This window comes from Hydra vulgaris, chromosome 09 (assembly GCF_038396675.1).
Source record: "Hydra vulgaris chromosome 09, alternate assembly HydraT2T_AEP".
Classification (NCBI taxonomy): Eukaryota; Metazoa; Cnidaria; class Hydrozoa; order Anthoathecata; family Hydridae; genus Hydra; species Hydra vulgaris.
The window spans coordinates 54,454,030-54,474,440 of record NC_088928.1 but is presented as its reverse complement, the minus strand read 5'-3'; the positions used below and the strand labels follow the sequence as shown (position 1 = coordinate 54,474,440).

Sequence of the window (20,411 nt, the reverse complement as noted above, 5' to 3'; positions counted from 1 at the left end):
TGAGTTAAAATGTTTATCAAAATTTAAAAGAAAACTTCGGTATACTTGCAAAAGCAATAGATTTAAAGACAAAATACTGACAAAAGAATATAAATAAACAAGTAATAACCTGAAAAAGTTAATTAAAAAAGCAACTAAGAAATATGAAAAAACGCTTGCAACAAACGCTAAAAAGAATCCGAAAAGTGTATATGCTTATATCAACAGCAAGACGAAGATAAAAAGATACAATCAAAGCATTGAAGGACAAAAATGGGGAAATAATAACAGAAGGTTCAAAAATTGCGAATATACTAAATGATTTTTTCAGTTCGATTTTTGTTAAAGAAGAAAAAAATACCCTAGTTCTACCCAGTGTTCAAAATTATGCAAATGTCAAATGTCAAAGTCCTTTATTTACTTTAGAAACTATAAAAAAGCAATTATTGAAACTAAATGTAAATCAATCAACAAGAATCGACAAAGTACACCCAAGAGTTTTAAGAGAATGTTCAAGTGAGTTAGCAAAACCACTATCAATTATATTCAATAGATCATATTCAACTGGAGTTTTACCAAAACAATGGTTATGTGCAAGGGTTACACCTCTATTCAAAAAAGGCGACAAACTGGAAGCTACAAACTACAGACCAGTCTCTTTAACATCAATTGTATGTAAAGTAATGAAAAGTATTGTAAGAGATTGTGTGATGGACCGTTTGAATACCAATGATTTGATTATAAACAAACAGCATGGCTTTGTAAAAAGTAAAAGTTGCAGGACAAACCTATTGGAAACAATGGACTTAATAACACAAACTTTAGCAGATGTTTTCTCGATAGATTTGGCGTTTTTGGACTTTGCAAAAGCGTTTGACACTGTACCACATGAGAGATTATGTGTTAAGTTAGCTAATTATGGCATAAATGGTGAACTCTTAAATTGGTGCAAAGTATTTTTAAGTAATAGAACTCAAAGAGTTGTTTTGGGCAATAATGTTTCAGATTTAAATTGATTTAAAGTGACAATCCTCAAGGTTCGGTACTTGGTCTGCTGTTGTGTATTATATACATCAATGATTTGGTTGTAAATTTACAAAATCAATGTAAACTTTATGCTGACGATACAAAAAATAATTTCTCTATTGCAAGGTGAGTCTGAGCAGAGTAATTTACAAGGTGACTTTGATAAATTGTTGGATTGCTCAAGCAAATGGTTAATCAAACTTAATGTAAATAAATGCAAAGTTATGCATATTGGACCAAATAATCCTCAATGTATCTATAAAATGGTAGACGACAGTAATTATGATGAGACAAACTTAACAACAACCACTCTAGAAAGAGATTTAGGCATTTTTATCACAAATGATTTGAAATGGGAAGAACATATCAATATTGCAGTTGGTAAAGCAAAAAAGAAGTTAGGATTGATAAAGAGATGTTTCAGTTATTTGGATAAAGAAAGTACAAAACTATTATTTACATCGTTATTTCGTCTTCATTTAGAATATGGTGCTTCAATATGGAATCCTTATCTTAAAAAAGACAATAGAAAAAGTACAACAAAGAGAAAATAGAAAAAGTACAACAAAGAGTAACAAGAATTCATCAATTAAAAGGTTTAAGTTATCATGAAAGATTAAATAAATTAAAAATGACAACGTCATTTTTAATTTATTTAATCTTTCATGATAACTTAACCATGACCACTCGTGGTCACAACATGCGTATTGGAAGACAATTAGTCAAACGATCAACAGCAAGATATGAATTTTTTACAAATAGGATTTCAAAAAAATGGAACAAATTAAATCAAGAAACTATTGATGCAAAGTCTAATAACATTTTCAAAAACTCTTATGACAGATTAAAAACAAATTAACTATATTATAACCTCAAGTAAAAGCTGTTATAATCTAACAACTACTTACAGCAAACATTTATTATTATTATATTATAAAAATCCCCCACTCCTTCCAACGAAGAAGGGTTAGAGGGGGTATAAATCTCTATTAGCTATTGATATGTCCCTTCTATATAAACATTATTAATGCTTAATTCTAATATTAATTTTCAAAATTTGGCCTAAATATGAAGAATAAACCAGCGTCAGTTATACATAGTAATGCGTCATTTTATGTAAAAAAACCGGTTTTTTCGCCACTTTCTCCACATCATGTGGAATAAATACCACTGTATTTCTTTTTGGTCCTACCCTATAATAAATAAGTTGTCCAAAATATACCAAATATAAAAAAAGTTGGCTTTCCATGTTAATTTTAAAGGTTCCCGCCAGACTCCTGAAGCTATGTTTTTATACACAATTTTGACTGACGGGGACCTCTAAAGTCACGATATTTATTAATTTTGACATGTTTCGTAGTTAACATACTACATTTTCAAAAGATAAAATTACAAATTCAAAACTCTGGATATAAATATAAAATCAAAATTTGAAGACATTTCAAAGAAATATTAACAGACAAATGGAATTGTTATCAATCAATCAATATATTTCTGAAATATTTGGTATTACATTTCAAGGTTGTTTACAAATAGTATAAACTACAAATATAAAGTAAACACCTAATGACAATGGTTAAAATAGTAATGGTAATAATAATAAAAGTAATATTTATAATAATAATAATAATAATAATAATAATAATAATAATAATAATAATAATAATAACAAATGATAAATAATAATAATAATAACATGTTATTTTAGCAATAGTAATAATAATAATATAGTAATTATAATTATTTAAATAAATCGGTATAACTTTCCCTACATCAATCGTCTATACATACAAAGTTACAGTTACAAACAGTAATAAACTGACAAAACGTAACAACTAACGATGACATAAAAACGACTATTGCTAAAAAAAATTATAAGGATTTAGTAAATGTATTAATCATAGCTTTTATAATATAATAACCAAAATATATTGCAAATAATATGACTAAATAAATAAATAAAATATAAACAGAAAAGCACCGAGAAAATCAAAATAAAAGTTACAACAAATTTTGGCAAAAAAAAACTTTTGGCAAAAAAAATATTAAAAAAAACAACAAAAAAACGACAAAATAAAATTAAAAACAATAAAAATAAAGAAAAACAAAATAATGATAATACACGTATATTAAAACATATATAATAAATGGCTAAAATGAAAATAAAAACAATTAATATATAACTGTATTTAAAAATAATTAAAACAAAAAATAAAAATAAACTACTAAACTATTAAAAAATAAAACTAAACTAAAAAATAAAACAATAAATTATTAACAAAAAGTGATAAGTAAAACTTTATACGCGAAAAAAACTTAAAATCATTACTATAGACTGCTTAACAGCATAACTAAAAAATAAATCGTAAATAAATAATCCTTTAAAAATATATGAAAAAAAAACTAAAGAAATATATGAAAAAATAATAAAATTTTGATTTGCCGTTCTTTTTTCGATGTATAAATAGTTTTTTGTTCTTTCTTTTCCTTTCTTTCAGATATTTCTTTTTCTTTCCTTCTTTAAAATGTTTTCAAAGAAGGAAAAAAAAAGAAATATCTGAAAGAAAATAAGTAAACAAGTATTGAAAATAGAATATTTTCAATACTTCTTTACTTATTTTCTTTCAGATATTTCTTTTTCTTTCCTTCTTTGAAAACATTTATTTTTCTCTTTAGATGATTTTATTATTCGTTTAATTTATAAATTTTTTCTTTTCCTTTTTTTTTTCCTCTTAATTAGTTATCTTTATCCGTTAGAAAAAAGGGTCCACTATTTTCGTTATGAACCAATAAAAATTATAATACAAATTATAATACCGTAAATAGCAAAAAAGTCAAAATAAAATATAAGTAAATTAAAAACAACAAGAAAAAAAAACAACAACAACAAACAAAAAAACTAGATAGACAAATTTGTATTATAATTAACAGTTTGTTTATTTAAAGATGGTTTTCCCATTCAATATGAAGTGCTCCTTTAATTTTCAATTTGTTATTGTTAGAAGCAGTATCCAAAATTTTAAAACAATTATGGTTACTTAGATTTTTACAACTAACAGATAATATTAAATGCTTATAAACATTAGATTTTTTGTCATTTGTAAGATGCTCATGAATCCGTGTTGTTAAGTGTCTGGAGGTTTCTCCAATATAACTAGCATTACATCCAGCACAAGAAAATTTGTAAACAACATTGGATTTGAGCAGCTTAGGAAGTGGATCTTTTATACAAAAATTGTTTTGTGATTTGTTGGTAGTGAAAATTAAATTAATTATAGCATCTTTACAATATTTGTTAATGATTTCATTAACTTTAGATTTAGTAAAATTTGAGTAAAATCTTATAAATGGAAGCTTATAATATCTTATATTATGGTTATCAATACTATTTATCACGGATGGATTTTTCAAATCCTAGCCATGTGTTGTTGATTTCATACGTCCTATCAATTAAACAACGTATAAGACTAATTTTATAACAATAGGGAACAAAACTAGAAAATTTTTGTAAAAGACCAGTATATGTTTTTTGTGATAAACTGATGTGGAAAGCGAAACAGACTTATTGATAAGAACATCTAAAAACGCAATTTGATTATTTTTCCATCATAAATTTTAAGTTTTTATGTTGTTAATTGAGATGTGTAAAAACTTCCTGAGCTTCAAACTCTGAATTAAAATACATATTTTAAGAAAGCTGAAAAAGCTTTATGTTAAAAGTTTGTATGTGTTATATAAAATAGAGTGCTCAAGGTTCTTAAAAGAACAGAACAATAATAAATTATAAAATTATTAGAAATCACTTATTATTAAGTGATTTCTAATAATTTATATATATATATATATATGTATGTATATATATATATATATATATATATATATATATATATATATATATATATATATATATATATATATATATATATATATATATATATATATGTATATATATATATATGTATGTATGTATGTATGTATGTATATATATATATATGTATATATATATATATATATATATATATATATATATATATATATGCATGTATGTATGTATATATATATATATATATATATATATATATATATATATATATATATATATATATATATATATATACATATATTTATATATATATATATATATATATTTTATATATATATATATATTTTATATATATATATATATGTATGTATATATATATATATATATATATATATATATATATATATATATTTATGTATATTACAGTCAGATCAGGTGATCCTGCTACTGTAACATGTAACCCAGCGCAATTTACTTCATGTCCTGCTGCCTTGTAGGATACGGCTTTTTAGGCAGATGCAAGGAGTTAGGAGATGCCAACTCCGATTTAGAGCACCCCCTGCCTTGGGGCTCTTGGTTATAGTAAAGGCTAGAGATGGTGTCTCGATAAAAATACTCATCTTGAGCAGATGTTAAATACACCCGGCTACTGCCTTGCAGAAGGCCTCCTAGGCAAAGACTTAAGGGGTAAACAGATTCTATCTGTTGACCATATATCGCACCCTTTCTTCAGCTATTATTAGGCCTATATTATTAGGCCGGCGCAGATGTATTTTTAAGACATTGTATCCAGTTTAGAATGTTGAATGCTGGATCTTCTTGACTCAATACATGGGTTTTGCTTGTGTCTCTGTTTTTATGACTTGGCAACTCATTCTATTATCTCCTAATGAGGGTACAGCTCTAAAACTCAGTTTTATGGTTCTAAGGCCGGCTGGTAGTCAGGTTTCCCGAACTCTGTGGTAGCTCTCAGAAAGGCTGATTCCATCAACAGCTAAAAAGTATTAACAGTGCCATGTTGCGCATGGATGGTGTCCCTGTTTGTATTTTTGGTGTGCATTGCGGAGGCCACATTTGAAGCCCTTTGTTATGGCTTAGGGTTTATTAGTAGTAATGAGGTAATTGCTTGGGCTATTAAACTGTGTTCTGAGTACTATCTATGCTTTGAGTCAAGTTCTTCAATCTAATTTAAAAATAAATAAAGTACCCAAAACTATAAAACACAAAAAACCATCATCATCACCAAGTTCTCTAAACCTATCATTCACTAATATTTGTCTCATTTTGTGATCTTAGTGCTGATGGTTATCTTCCTCTAATTCGTAAAGACTCCAATAGTCACATGCTTGGCCTCGGCATTAACATTCGTAAGAATTCACCCATTTGTCGTGAAACTAGGTTTGAATCCACAGACTATTCTTTTATGTGCTTGCGTTTAGCACCACTTCACTCTATTGCCTTTCTCTTTGTTCTATATCGCTCTCCTTTATCTCAAGACTGCACTCTTTTTGATGTTATTTTTGATCATATTGACTAAGCCCTCTCTCTTTATCCATTAGCTAATATAGTTGCTGTCGGTGACTTTAATGTTCACCACTCTGAATTGCTTGGCTCTAGTGTCAGTGACTCTGCAGGCATTAAAGCCCACAACTTTTGCCTTTCTCAATCCCTAACTCAAATAGTTAACTTTCCAACTCGCTTTCTTGACAACCCGAATCATCTACCTTCTCTACTTGATTTATGTCTTGTTTCTAATCCTAGTCAGTGCTAAGTTTCTCCACATTCACCCTTAGGTTCTTCTGATCACAGTTTGATCTCTCTAAAACTAATATCTCATTCTTCTTCATCACCTAAATCCCCCTATTATTGTACCTCTTACAATCACAGTAAAGCTGACTGGGATTCTTTCCGTGATTTTCTTCGTGACGGCCCTTGGATAGAAATCTTTCGTCTTCCTGTCGACAAATGTGCTTCTCACATAACTTCGTGGATTCAGGCTGGCATGGAATCTTTTATTCCATCTCGACAATTCCATGTCAAGCCTCACTCTCCTCCATGGTTTTCCTCACACTGTGCTGCTGCGATTGCCAATCGAAACCGTTACTTCCATATTTATCAGCAAGACAATTCTCCAGAAAACAGACGTCTGTTTATTACTGCTAGAAACAATTGTAAAAAGGTTTTGTCTTTTTACAATTGTTTCTAGCCAAAAACCGTTATTCTCAGGTCATGAAATCTCGTATCTCAAAAATTAGGCTCTCGTGACTTCTGGAGAATCTTTAATAATATCAATAATAAGGGCAAATCTGTAATTCCACCTCTCGTTCATGGTTTAGACTTTGTCACCTCACCTAAAGACAAAGCCGAATTGTTTGCTAAAAACTTTTCATCAATATCATCTCTTGATTCAACTAGTTGCGTTCTACCTGATATTGTCAACAAACAGGTTGATCTATTGCTTGACATTCATTTCACTCCAGCATCTGTATCTAAAGTGATTTCCTGCCTAATCTCTTCTATAGCTTGTGGACCGAGCAACATACCTGTTATTGTCTTGCAGAAGTGTTTTCCGAAGCTGTCGTCTATACTCTTAAAACTATTAAACATGTGCTTATCAGAGTCTTGTTTTCCAGCCTGTTGGAAAGCGGCATCTATTATCCCTATCTTCAAAAATTCTGGAGAGCGATCTGATTCGTCTAACTACAGTCCAATAAGTCTTCTTCCTATCATAAGCAAGGTTTTTGAATCTCTAATTAACAAACACTTAATTTCTCATCTTGAATCTAATAACTTACTTTCTGACCATCAACATGGATTTCGATCTTCTCGTTCTACAGCTGATTTGCTAACAGTAATAACTGACAGGTTTTATCGTGCATTAGATAAAGGTGGAGAGTTTAAGGCCATTACTCTTGACATTTCAAAAGCTTTTGATATGGTTTGGCATGCTGGTCTTCTCCATAAGCTTTCTTCTTATTGTGTATCCGGCAATATCTTTAAAATTATTGAATCCTTCCTTTCCAATAATAGAAGAAAAGTTGTCCTCGATGGACAACACTCTTCTCTTTATTCTGTAACTTCAGGGGTTCCTCAAGGTTCTATCCTTGGCCCTATTCTCTTTTTAATTTACATTAACGATCTTCCAGATATTCTCACATCTAAGGTGGCATTGTTTGCTGATGATACTACCATTTATTCTTGTCCTGATAAGAAACCAACACCCTCTGATTGCTTGGAGGGGGCATTTGAGCTTGAAGAGGATCTCACTTCTGCTACAGCATGGAGCTCACAGTGGCTGGTGAACTTTAATTCAGATAAACCTCAAATTTTTTCAGCCATTCGTTATTGCAATAATTTAGATCTTCCTATATTTATGAACGTTGATGTACTAGATGAGTCATCCACTCTTCATCTTCATGGATTAACTCTTACTTCCAATCTTTCTTGGAAACCATATATCAAATCAGTTGCAAAATTAGCATTTGCTAAGGTTGCATCTATTTATCGAGCTCGACACTTTCTTACTGGATTTTATTCTCTATCTCTATAAATCTCAAATCCGGCCTTGTATGGAATACTGTTGCCATATCTTGGGCGGTTCTTCTAATGATGCCCTTTCTCTTTTAGACAAGGTGCAAAAACGCATTGTAAACATAGTTGGACCTGCTCTTGCAGCCAACCTCCAACCATTATCACATCGTTGTAATGTTGCTTCTCTTTTCCTTTTCTACAAATTCTATAATGGGCACTGCTCTAAAGAGCTAGCGTCTCTTGTGCCATCTACTAAAATTCATTCTCGTGTTCCTCGTCATTCAATTAAGTGTCATCCTTTTTCTGTGACTTTTCCTTATTGCTATAAAATTGCTGATTCGTCTAGTTTTTTTCTTCGAACATTAGCTCTTTGGAATTCGCTTCCTTTATCATGTTTTCCTGATTCATATAATTTGCAATCTTTTAAATCGTCCGTCAATCGTTATCTTGCTCTACAATCTTCATTTTTTCTATTTCAGTAACTTCCAATTTTAATTAGTGGCTGTTTGCAGCCTTGTTGGGAGTTAAGATGTTAAAAAAAAAAAATGATTTTCTAACCTTTTTAGGGAATTATTTAAAAAATCATAGACAATTCGAGCATGATCCATTATATCTCGAATGAAAGGAATTGCACATGCTTTGGCAACACATAGATTAAGTTGATGGGAAAAGTAGTGCACGTATGGAGCTTTAGCAAAATCTTTTAAATTTAATGCTGCTACACTACAAAGACGCCCTGCCTTGTTGCCAGCCCCATCATAACCTTGCCCATGACAATAAGACATTTCCAGACCAAGTTTATGTATACTTTTCTTGATCTTGGTTGATAAAGAAACTCCACTTAAGCCAGTATTGCAAGAAACAAATTTTAGAAAATCTTTCTCTACATCACAGCATTCATCCACATATCGAACAATTACAGCCATTTGTTATGTTCGGCTAACATCTGAAGCTTCATCAGCTAAAATAGAAAAAAAACTTTGCTTTCTTTATTCTTTCTGTCAATAGCGATCGAACAACACCTGCACAAATATCAACCAACTCATTCTGCATTTTCTTTGATCGATAAGTAGCATTTTTAGGACCATTTTAAAAATGGCCACTCAAGATCTTGTCACCGCATAATGCCATCAGATCTTATAAGCATTGGAAATTACCAGCATTATTACATCGCTCAACCAGATGTTTGGCGTCATCTCTGTGTCCTCTAAGCGGTATATTCTGCCTACAACAAAAAAGAATTGCACGTGATATTGAAAACAAAATTTGTCGATTTCTAGAAATATTATCAGACAGAAACTTATTGAGTTGCAAATTAATTGAAATGACTTTATTACTCATTGCTGCTTGAAAATCAAGCATTATCTGTATTGAGGTTTTATGCATTGGAGAAGTGTTATTATGTCATAATATTCTTACATTTCCAACTGACCAAAGCCGATATAAAAATTTATAAAATAGTTGAGTAGTTAAAGAGGCTTTTCCGAACAGAACACAAGAGATATAGAACAACCCATCATAGTATTTTGAATAACACAACCATGAAAATTTTTTGAACCAAATAGGGTTACATTAACGACCATTATTTTTAGGAAATATTTAGTCAGAAGGTGGCACCCATACGATCATTAGAAGATTATACTTCTCATGCCTTGATAATTTTTCCACTTTGTCTACAAATAAACCAATATCAAATTTGTTACATTCATCTTCTGTTGTTGTCTTTTCATAATTTACATGCAGTTTTGGAATTGTGACACCTGATATCGATTTTTATAATTTATTTATTTAAATCCAAAGATGAATCAGTTACAGACAATGGCTTATTGTTCACAGAAAAAATTCTTAATACACGATGAGAGTTTGGTCAAATTACTTTTTTGAATGGCAGAACAGTGGGATATTTAAACAAGTTGGGTATTTGAAGTGCGTTTTTCTCCCGTTACTATAATATTTTTTGCAGAATTTAAACTTGTTTGAGTACGAACTAAAATATTTTGAAATTCTGGCTGAGTGTTTTTAAAAGATACCAGAGGCACTTGGTGATTAGGTTTGAAAAAATGCATTTTCCCTATATGTGTAAGGTTGCTTGGAATTTCTTTTTTTGTGCCAACATTGTACAGCATCAAGTAAATTATTTGATTGAGTTTATTGAATTTCTTAAAAGACTGTGGGTATAATGTACTTCTAAAGAGATATTCTAGACATGCATCTCCTGTAGTAGGATAAAATTTTTTTTAAAGGAATCTAAATTAGAAAATAAATATGTATATATATATATATATATATATATATATATATATATATATATATATATATATATATATATATATATATATACATACATATATATCAAACTAAAGATGACCAAACACCAGATTGAGAAATATTTAATGCTTCAGCCAAAATTGCATCAACTTTAGACTTCTTAGCCTCAAATGCAGTAGATGCAACATTGGAGATACCTAACAAAAAAGCAGATCTTTCTGATCGAAAAACACCACTTGAATGCCCGATATAAAAAAAAGGATGCAAAGCAAAAAAATTGTGTTTTTGTATAATTCAATTTCACAAAGTTTCCTAAGAGTTGGTGCTAGTGAATTTTTTCAATTAAAGCAATGGAGACAGCAGAAAATAAACAATTGCCATCTTGAAGAGTTCTGGACATAAGATTAAATTTATATGCATACACACAAATATATATAATATATATATATATATATATATATATATATATATATATATACATATATATATATATATATATATATATATATATATATAAATATATATATATATATATATATATATATATATATATATATATATATATATATATGTATATACACACATTTATTTATTATATATAGCATTGCAGTGGCTAAATATAGGGTATTCAGGTTGTGGTGCTTTGACTATAAAACAAGAAGTTTTACGAACTATAATTATTATTATAAATCAAGAACTACTTAAAGAAGTTCTTTTAATTAAGCAAATCTAACTAAAAAATATCTGTTCATCCACTGCGCTGCTCAGTTAGAAATTAACAAAAACTATAAAAAAAATATTACCTGACCGGTACCATGGAATACGTTTTTTTGTTTATAAGTTTATCAGCATAAAACCTTGCCAAACTATTACTTGCTGCAGCATATATATTCCCTCAGAGTTTCGCTGGCAGAAATTATTTAATTCGGCGGTGTTACATAATTTAATCTGATCTATTAAGGAATGATTGTTTGCTTTTAACGCTTGATGCAGCTCCATTCCTTTCACTATAAAAGTTTTTTAACCGTATATATAATAGTATTAATTCACCCAGATATAATTTTGGTTTTTTGCTACACTTGCTACAGGTTCTCGGTTGATGACTTTTAGTTCTTATGTAAGACCTCCTTGTTAATAAAATGATGATACATAATAGGTTTTCATTATAATAAATGCACGGGGGTAAGCTTAGAGTTGTTCGAAAACATGACACACAGGATTTTGCTACAGTTGCAACACTTATTTTGCCACTTTATTTCACTCACAGTCAAAATTAAGTAACTACGCTGCGAAATGTTTGACATTCTTACAAAAATTTATAAATATGAGAGACAAAACCCTGTAAAAACTCGGGTTTCTTTAGCGAAAATTTTATTTTTTGATTTAGTAAAATTATTAACGCAACAACAGCGGACAAAATTTGATCTAAAGTTTTTCTATTATTTTGCATAAAAGTATATACATATTTACATACGTAGAAAATATTAATAAATGTAGTCCGAGTTGACTGTAGCGATTGCTTCACTTGCTACACCCTGGATCCGCTCCTGTCTTTTGTTATAAAAAAAGAATAGGAGTTATCCAATAATATCTGCATTTAAAAGCATCTGAAGTTTTTATTTAAAACCGAATATCATCAATATATTGAAGTGAGTTTTTTAAATTAATAACATTAAAAAATTTTATAATAACAATAAAGGTAACAGAAGTATTTTATGGAAACGGCTTTTCAAATAGAAAAAAACTCAGCATTTGAAAAGTCTTTTTCCAACCGATTATAATTAACCAATTATAATAGCGATTATAACTAACCGATTATAATTCTTAAACCGAATATAATTCTTAGCCGATTATAATTCTTAATCGATTATAATTCTTAACCGATTATAATTCTTAACCGATTATAATTCTTAGACCGATTCTAACTAATCAATTATAATAAACCGGTTATAATTATAATCGGTTTTTATTTAGAAATCAATCGTTTTTTAGAAATCAATCGTATATTATTGTTTAGAAAATCTTTTTTTTTTAATTACGCAACCCAATTTTTTTATGGTCGTCATTATTGAAATTTATTTAAATTCAGTTAAATATTATAATAAGTATATATTTTTTCCATGCTTTATATAAGGTTACATTCTATATATATATATATATATATATATATATATATATATATATATATATATATATATATATATATATATATATATATATATATATATATATATATATATATATATATATATATATATATATATATATATATATATATATATATATATATATATATATATATGTTTGTGTGCCACAAAACTTGAAATCAATTTTTGAAAGCTTTTTTCTCAACCAATTTTGCTCAAATTTTGCACACTTAATCATTTTCGATGACAATACAAGGAAATGGAAAAATTTAACCAAAAAAAGTTAATTAAGTTAACAAAAATTTAATTTGTATTTCCCCATATATTTTATTTATTTGATATGAATTGCGTATTACGTCACAAAAATCATTAATTTGCAAATTATTTGCAGTTTCAAAGACATTAAAGCGCAGCGATTCAAAACCTATTGTTTTAAGTTATTAATTAATAAGTCTTAAGTTATTAAGTTAAAAACCTATTGTTTTAAGTTATTAAGTTAATAAGTCTTAAGTTATTAAGTTAGAAAAGAAAAATTTAGTAAAAACAGTAATTTTTAAATTTAAAAAAAAAAAAACAGTAATTTTTCCTTCTACAAAAGATAACAAAAAAAGAATTTCTAGGCCCAATAGAATTCTGCTTGCATAAAGCATGGATTTGAAAAAAGAATTTTTTTTTGATTTACTAGTTTAAATTAAAAATCTTTAGACGGCTTTTTAGATGTACATACACCGACTGACAAATAGGATTGGCGCAATTAAATAAATATGGTTGGGGTTAGGATTATGGTTTGGGTCAGAATCAGTAAGAAACACATGGGTTTTTCTTAAAATAGTTTATTTAAAAACCGGGCTGTTTTTAAATTAATTAAGGAAAAAAATCTATTTATATTCGATTTTGAAGAAAATGGCGATTATTAGCGTTTTTAGTGAAATTTTTGAAACTTCAACATCAAATTAGAGTGCTTTCCTCAAATTTCCAAGTCAATATTTTAATCAATCATAAAATAACAGGGGTAGAAAACTGAAACAGTTATTTGAACAGCTGCAGCAATATCATAATTAAATAATGCTATAGGCTAAAGATTTCCGAAAAGGATATGCTTCATGCAGTGAGTTTTGTGCTAGAACAAAAAATGAGTCTAAGTGAAGCTACAACCCATTGCAACATTAAAAAATCAACTTAGGTATAGCAGTTTATAAAATCTGGAAGTTGTAAATATTTATATTCATATACAAAACTAAAAAAAGTATTTTAAACAGAAAAAAAATTAATTTTGGTAAACCACTTGACAGATGCAATCATAAAAAAAATTTAAAATTTCATGGATGAAAACTAAATGTACTGTTGAATAATGGCTGCAAGTATTTTCCAAAAAGATATAACAATTAGTTATCTCTATTTAAATCACAGCCTATCAGTCTTGGTAGAAACTGTAAGAATTGTATATAAAAATTACATAGAAGGTTATCATTTTGAACCGTAAGACATTTAGAACTGTGATGAAACAAGAATTACCACAGTCCACGTACCAACAAAAAATCAGCTCCAAAAAGCAAAATTACAAACAGGAAGCATGAATTAAAATATTTTTACTGTTTTAAACATTTTCGCTGCAAAAATTGCTGAAAGGCAATACTGATAGTGAATACTGAAATATGTATTTCTAATGACAGTACTGATGTTAAAACTGCTCCTGCCAGTTCGCCATCAATATCGTTTAAATAGACTGCTCCTGCCAGTTCGCCATCGATATCGTTTAAATAGAAAGTTCTGATGAAATTAATTTTTGAGTAAATATACTTTATAGTTAAAGTAAAATTGTTTCTGGAACTTCTTTAATTGTCAAGTTGGCTGGAATGAAATACTGTAGACTTTATTTAGCAGAAGTTATAGAAGTCGGTATAGTTTACAAAATTAAATATTTTAAGATATTAAGAGGCATTTGTAATAAACTTACACAAGACGATGACAGTATTTATGATGTGGACCTTGAAAATATTATTGTGAAACTTCCACTACCAAGTGTGTTTCATCTACATTAGTGTCTTATGTTTGATGTTGATCTGACTTCTTGTAATAATATATTATACACTTTTATTATTGTATTTTTTGTTGTCATCATTAAAATATTTCCTATAAAAAGCGTGATTTGTTTTTTTTAGTGATATGAGGTAGGCCGGAAGTTTCTTTACAATATATAACAAACTAAAATATTAAAAAGGTTCAAACATTGAGTGATTTTTTAATAATGACACTTTGGTCAAAAAGAACAACAAGTATTAATCAAAGGTACAACATACAAATTGTACCTTTGGCGAATTTAACTTCTTTTTTAAAATCAGGAAGAAAGATAATTTATGGTCAAATGAGAAAAAATTATAATTATAATAATGTATAATTGTTGCTCAAAATATGAGAGAATATCACAAAGTTTGAATGACTTGAATTTACTTAAAAGAGTACGCAAAAAGTGCTTTAAAATAAAAAGTGGTCAAAGATACAACAGGTTCCCCTAACTGTATGTTAATGTATCCAATTTAAAGTAACATATAAACAATGAGACATAAAGCTTAAATATGAATACCTAAGTTTTACTAATCTAATTTAACAAAATAAATAAATCAAAAAGTAACTAATCTAACAAAATAAGTTAAAATATGAACTAAAAATATTTTTTTAAGACAATACAGCACCTTGATAAGTATCAAATTATATAAAAGTTATTATGTTTCAAATTTATTCTTATAATAAACTATTTATATTTTTATATATAAACGAAAAAATATATATGTATAAAACATAATGTTCCCGTTTATAAATAGAAGATCTGATAGATCTGGAAAATGATATATAGTGACCAATGGCCACAGAGAAAACAAAATTAAATGATTTAACTTTTAAATTCATTATCTACATAGATGCTGGTTAGCCAACCACATATATATTTTTAATATCTTCAACTAAGTTAATGTTTTTTTTTTTTTTTTAGATGTGCAAAGATATTAACTTTATTAAATGATTATGTGCAATTTCAGAAAATTTTAGCTTTAAATAAGAGTCAAATTTTTTTAAACTATTAATCTTAAAAATATTTTTGTTGTCATAAATGTGGATGTTAAAGTCTGTTGGACTGGTTATCAGAAAAATTCTGAATACTAGTTCTATAGTCTGAATAACCTTACCATTCTATAGAATTTAAATATATATAATTTCTTCTAAAGCCTGTGTCCAATAATAAAAAATAATTTTTGCTTTAACAGGTGTTTTATTTTTTATTTTTAGTGTATGACAGCATGCAATCTTAATCAAACTTTTAACCTGACAAAGTGTCTCATGACTTGTAAAGTATGTTGAATTTTTTTGTTTAAAAATAAAGTATTTTTTATTAATCTTTTCCAGAATTTTCTATTGATAAATTTCTCTACATTTATATAAAAATTGCTTCATAAAGTCTTTATGATATTTGAAAAAAACCTTCATAGCAATTTCTATAGGAATGTTCAGAACTTTGATAAATTCATTATTGTTATTTTTATAAAATATTTTTCAAAAGTGCATAAAAATTAAAGGAATTATTTTTCTCCTTAAATCCTATTTTAGAATTATAATTTGTGTGAACTTGGTTGTTTGTTCTTCAGTCATATTAAAGAAAATGACACTGGTAATTATAAAAACTTTCATATTATTTTTACTTAGTTTTAAGATTTGCACTAAATTGCTGACATTTAAAAATAATAAAAAACAACAACCAGTATCTCATTAAAGTTATATCCTAACAATACCCAACATTGTGTATTATTGTAACTAGTTTGTCAGAACACCCAGAATATCTTTTTGTTTGTTTCAGTTATATAAAATAGTTTTACAGATTATACAAATTACATATATATATATATATATATATATATATATATATATATATATATATATATATATATATATATATATATATATATGTATATATATACATATGTATATATAAATATAAACATATATATATTAACATAAACATGTAAATGCTATTTTTTAATTTTTTTGCTAAAAAAAAATAATAAGTTAAAGTTTATGCATATTATAGAAGTTATATTTGCATTTTTGTTCTGTTAAATATTTGACTTGTATTAAATTTGAATTCAAATATTTTTTCAAATTATTTTGTTTAAGTTCTTTTTAATACAGTGCTGCTACATTGAATGTTTTAATTATAAATTATAGGAAAATTAATTCTTAATGAACAAAACAAGTTTGATATCAATTCTATGCTTGAGGTAATTCCAATGAAAAATATAAGCTCAATTGCTGCATTTCAGTGGACAAATATTTTTTCAAAAATTGCTTTCATAAAAAGTATCTACTTGATAACTGTTACTTTAGTAAATGGGGGAAACTCATTGGAAGTTGTGATAGGTTTAGTAAGTATAGTAATTTTTTTTTGAAAGAAATCTTTATTTTGTTTTGATTTTTTTATATAATTTTTGTAAATGTATATTTACAAGTTATTTATATGGTTTTAATCAATGTTTAATTCAGATTGTTCATATGTTTTCACTTATTGATTGTTCACTTGTTCTCATTAATTTGTTCACAATTATGGACATCTGAATTTCTGGGATTTTAGTTTAATGTTCATCCACAGTTTGTAAAATATATTGCAATTGAGTTTTATCTTTTGCCAAGACTTTTTTGCAATCTTAAACAAATTTCACCCTTCTTTTGGCTGTGTCATAAATAAATTTTATAAGTTAATAATTTTAGGCGCTTCTTGGTATTCGAATTCTAAAGTCATCTATATTCATGCTTACAACTTTATATATTTATCTTTTGTCTTAAATCCTATTTTACAGTGTTATTTACAGCCTTCTTTTCAAGTGCAACCTAAAACTGTAAAATTTTCTATTTAATTTGGTTATTAAGATTGTTACCAAAACAAGAAAAACTTACAATGTCTTCAGTTGAATATTGTAAACTTTCTGCAATGGCTTTTATGGCAGGTTTAATGAGTTTTTTTTCAAAGATTTTAAAATTATTTAAAATGTTAATCAGTTTTAGGTTATTGTGATTCGCAGATAAAGAGATGGGAGTAAAAACCAATGCGCCATGTAAATCAAAATTGAAAAAATTAAAAATTGTATTAGATTCTTCTCTTTATTTTTTGTTAAATGAATTTGATGTCAAAAACAACTAGATTTTGATAGAGTGTATTTATAATGCTTTTGCCATCTATTGCGCTTGGTGCATAGCACTAGGAGTACAAAAGGTTATTCCACTTTGACCTTAATATGCTTTTAAAAAGTTTTTGCAACTGTTGAAAATTTAAAAAAAAATTTCTTAACAGTTGCAAAAACTCTTTGTGATGTTGATTTAATCACTTAAGATTTAATCACTTTATAAACACGGTACCAACAGGCTGTGTATGATAAAGATTTTAAAATTAATTTTTTCAGCATGGTACAAGCACTTGAAGGTATACCTGTATTTCTTGAAGTATAATCAAAGCAGAGTGCCACAATTTTGTCATATGAAATATTCTTATCTTTTAAGGCTTGTTCAGTAGCATAACTCATTTGTTTGCTGTTGCCTCTATCTAGTTTTAGGGTTTTCTACATTATATCCTGTCACTAATATGTTAATACACTTTATCTTTGCTGTTCAAAATAGTTAACACTTTTCTGTCCCAATGTACAGTCAATAGGACCTGTGTGTTGAGTTCTGAAATTTTGCAAAGTTTTTTTCACAATTTCTTAATTTTCAATACATGCACACCAAAGAGTCTTTGTAGATGAAGAAAAACTTTAATATTGATGTATCAACCTTGACAAATTGCAGACTAAACTAAGTAACCATATTGACTGGGAATTTTCAAAATGATCAAATGCAGAACAAAATGCTGGAGTAATCACTTTCTTTTTTTCTATTGCTTCACTCTTTTTTAACTTTTTTGCTGATGATGGAGTAAAATTATCTACTAGATCTGTGACTATTGAACATGTTCCTGCTTCTCTTATTTTTTGCTCCTTTGCTTTTTTTTCTTCTGTTATTTTTTAAGAAAAAATAAGTATAAAAGATTTCTTAAAGGCTTAATTTTTAAGTTGTCATCTTATAGATAACAACTTAGTCTCCAGTAATTGAGTAACAAGATAAAGTTATTTCATTTAAGACAGTGAATTCTTTCAAAGTTACAGAACTGAATGATGCCATAATTAATAAAGTATTGATGATATTCTCAGCTTAATTAGTAAAATAGAAGAGATAAATGATAAAATATAAAAACTGTGAGTTTGAGCATCTTTCAAAAGTTCGAACACACAGTCTATATTTTATCAAATTACAAAAGTAAAAAATTATCAAATAATAAAGTATTGATAATATTCTCAGCTTAATTAGTAAAATAAAAGAGATAAATGATAAAATATGAAAACTGTGAGTTTGAGCATCTTTCAAAAGTTCGAACACACAGTCTATATTTTATCATTTACCTTAAAAAAATGAGCTGAGCAACATCGGATTATTAACAGGTTGTATCCAAAATTTAATGAAAAAAATGGGTGTTTTCACATGTGAATGCCCTTATATTATATATACCATATAGTTTATACATAATTAGAAAACTTTATGCTAAATATTTTTTTGTTAAAAATTGTATTTATGGTGACACTATTTTTTAATGTTGAAAAATTGATTTATCAAGTTCACTGTTTAATTTAAGACTATTTATTTTGTTTTCTTAGACCATTGAAAATATTTTTAATGTAAGAGAGCAACTTGTTTGCATTAATAAGAACGAATTTGGAAATTTTGAAATTGAGTTTCGAATAAATATTTATCCTATAAATTTTAATGGATACAATGAATTATTGAAGTTGTCTTCTAACTTTACAAGTATGTTTTATGATGCAAGTACAAGTTTTATTGATGATTAAATATTGTATATGGGTATAAATATTTTATATGGGTAATAGTTAAGAAAGTGCAAGTGTGTCATCTGTAAAGTAGGTATTTTTTAGTGGCAATATTTTGGTGGGTGTTTTTGGGTGTTAAATAAAAAGAATATATTGGTGATTAGTGAATGGGAAATTATTGTTGCTATGGGTTAGTAGTTTTAGATACATCTGAAAACTGTGATTAAATTTATTTGTGTGTGTAACGTTTAATGCACAATCACTTATGATCACTTACAAAGTTGACTACTTTATTTTTAGAATGTGCAAATGTCTCAAGTTATGATTCAACTTGTATTTATCTTAATGCAACTCATTCTCAAAGTAAAATTTTATTTTTATTTTAATGATTATAAAAAATTGCGCTAATGAATTAAGGTCACAAGAGTTTTGATTAATTAAAATACCTTAATAAATTAATTTAGCTTTCAAAATTTTCAAAGTGTGTTTAAAACTTTTTTTTATTTGTAATGAATTATTTGTGTTAGTAAACAGTATATTTATCGATTCAAATGTATAAGAATTTATAATACACTTGATTTTTTAATTAAAAAAAAGATGTGAAGTTTATTTGTTAGGATACAAGTGTATATTGGACTCAGAACAAGTTGTTTATTTTCACCTTTTAACACCTTGAAATTGTTGAGAAAAATAAAGTTTGCCAATGTTTAAATCCATTCACCTGGGTCTATAAGAGCC

The 20,411-nt window shown here is 27.4% G+C and overlaps 1 protein-coding gene across 1 annotated transcript in view; it reads left to right on the top strand.

The window, feature by feature from the left end:
- The window catches only part of LOC100207579 (uncharacterized), a 176,503-nt gene that overhangs the window by 26,649 nt on the left and 129,443 nt on the right, over window positions 1–20,411 (top strand). The window contains exons 3-7 of the mRNA XM_065806065.1: window positions 16,057–16,119; window positions 16,375–16,435; window positions 16,990–17,186; window positions 19,503–19,653; window positions 19,974–20,036. Of these exons, the coding sequence (XP_065662137.1) occupies window positions 16,057–16,119; window positions 16,375–16,435; window positions 16,990–17,186; window positions 19,503–19,653; window positions 19,974–20,036 (535 nt within the window). The remainder of the gene's footprint in view (window positions 1–16,056; window positions 16,120–16,374; window positions 16,436–16,989; window positions 17,187–19,502; window positions 19,654–19,973; window positions 20,037–20,411) is intronic.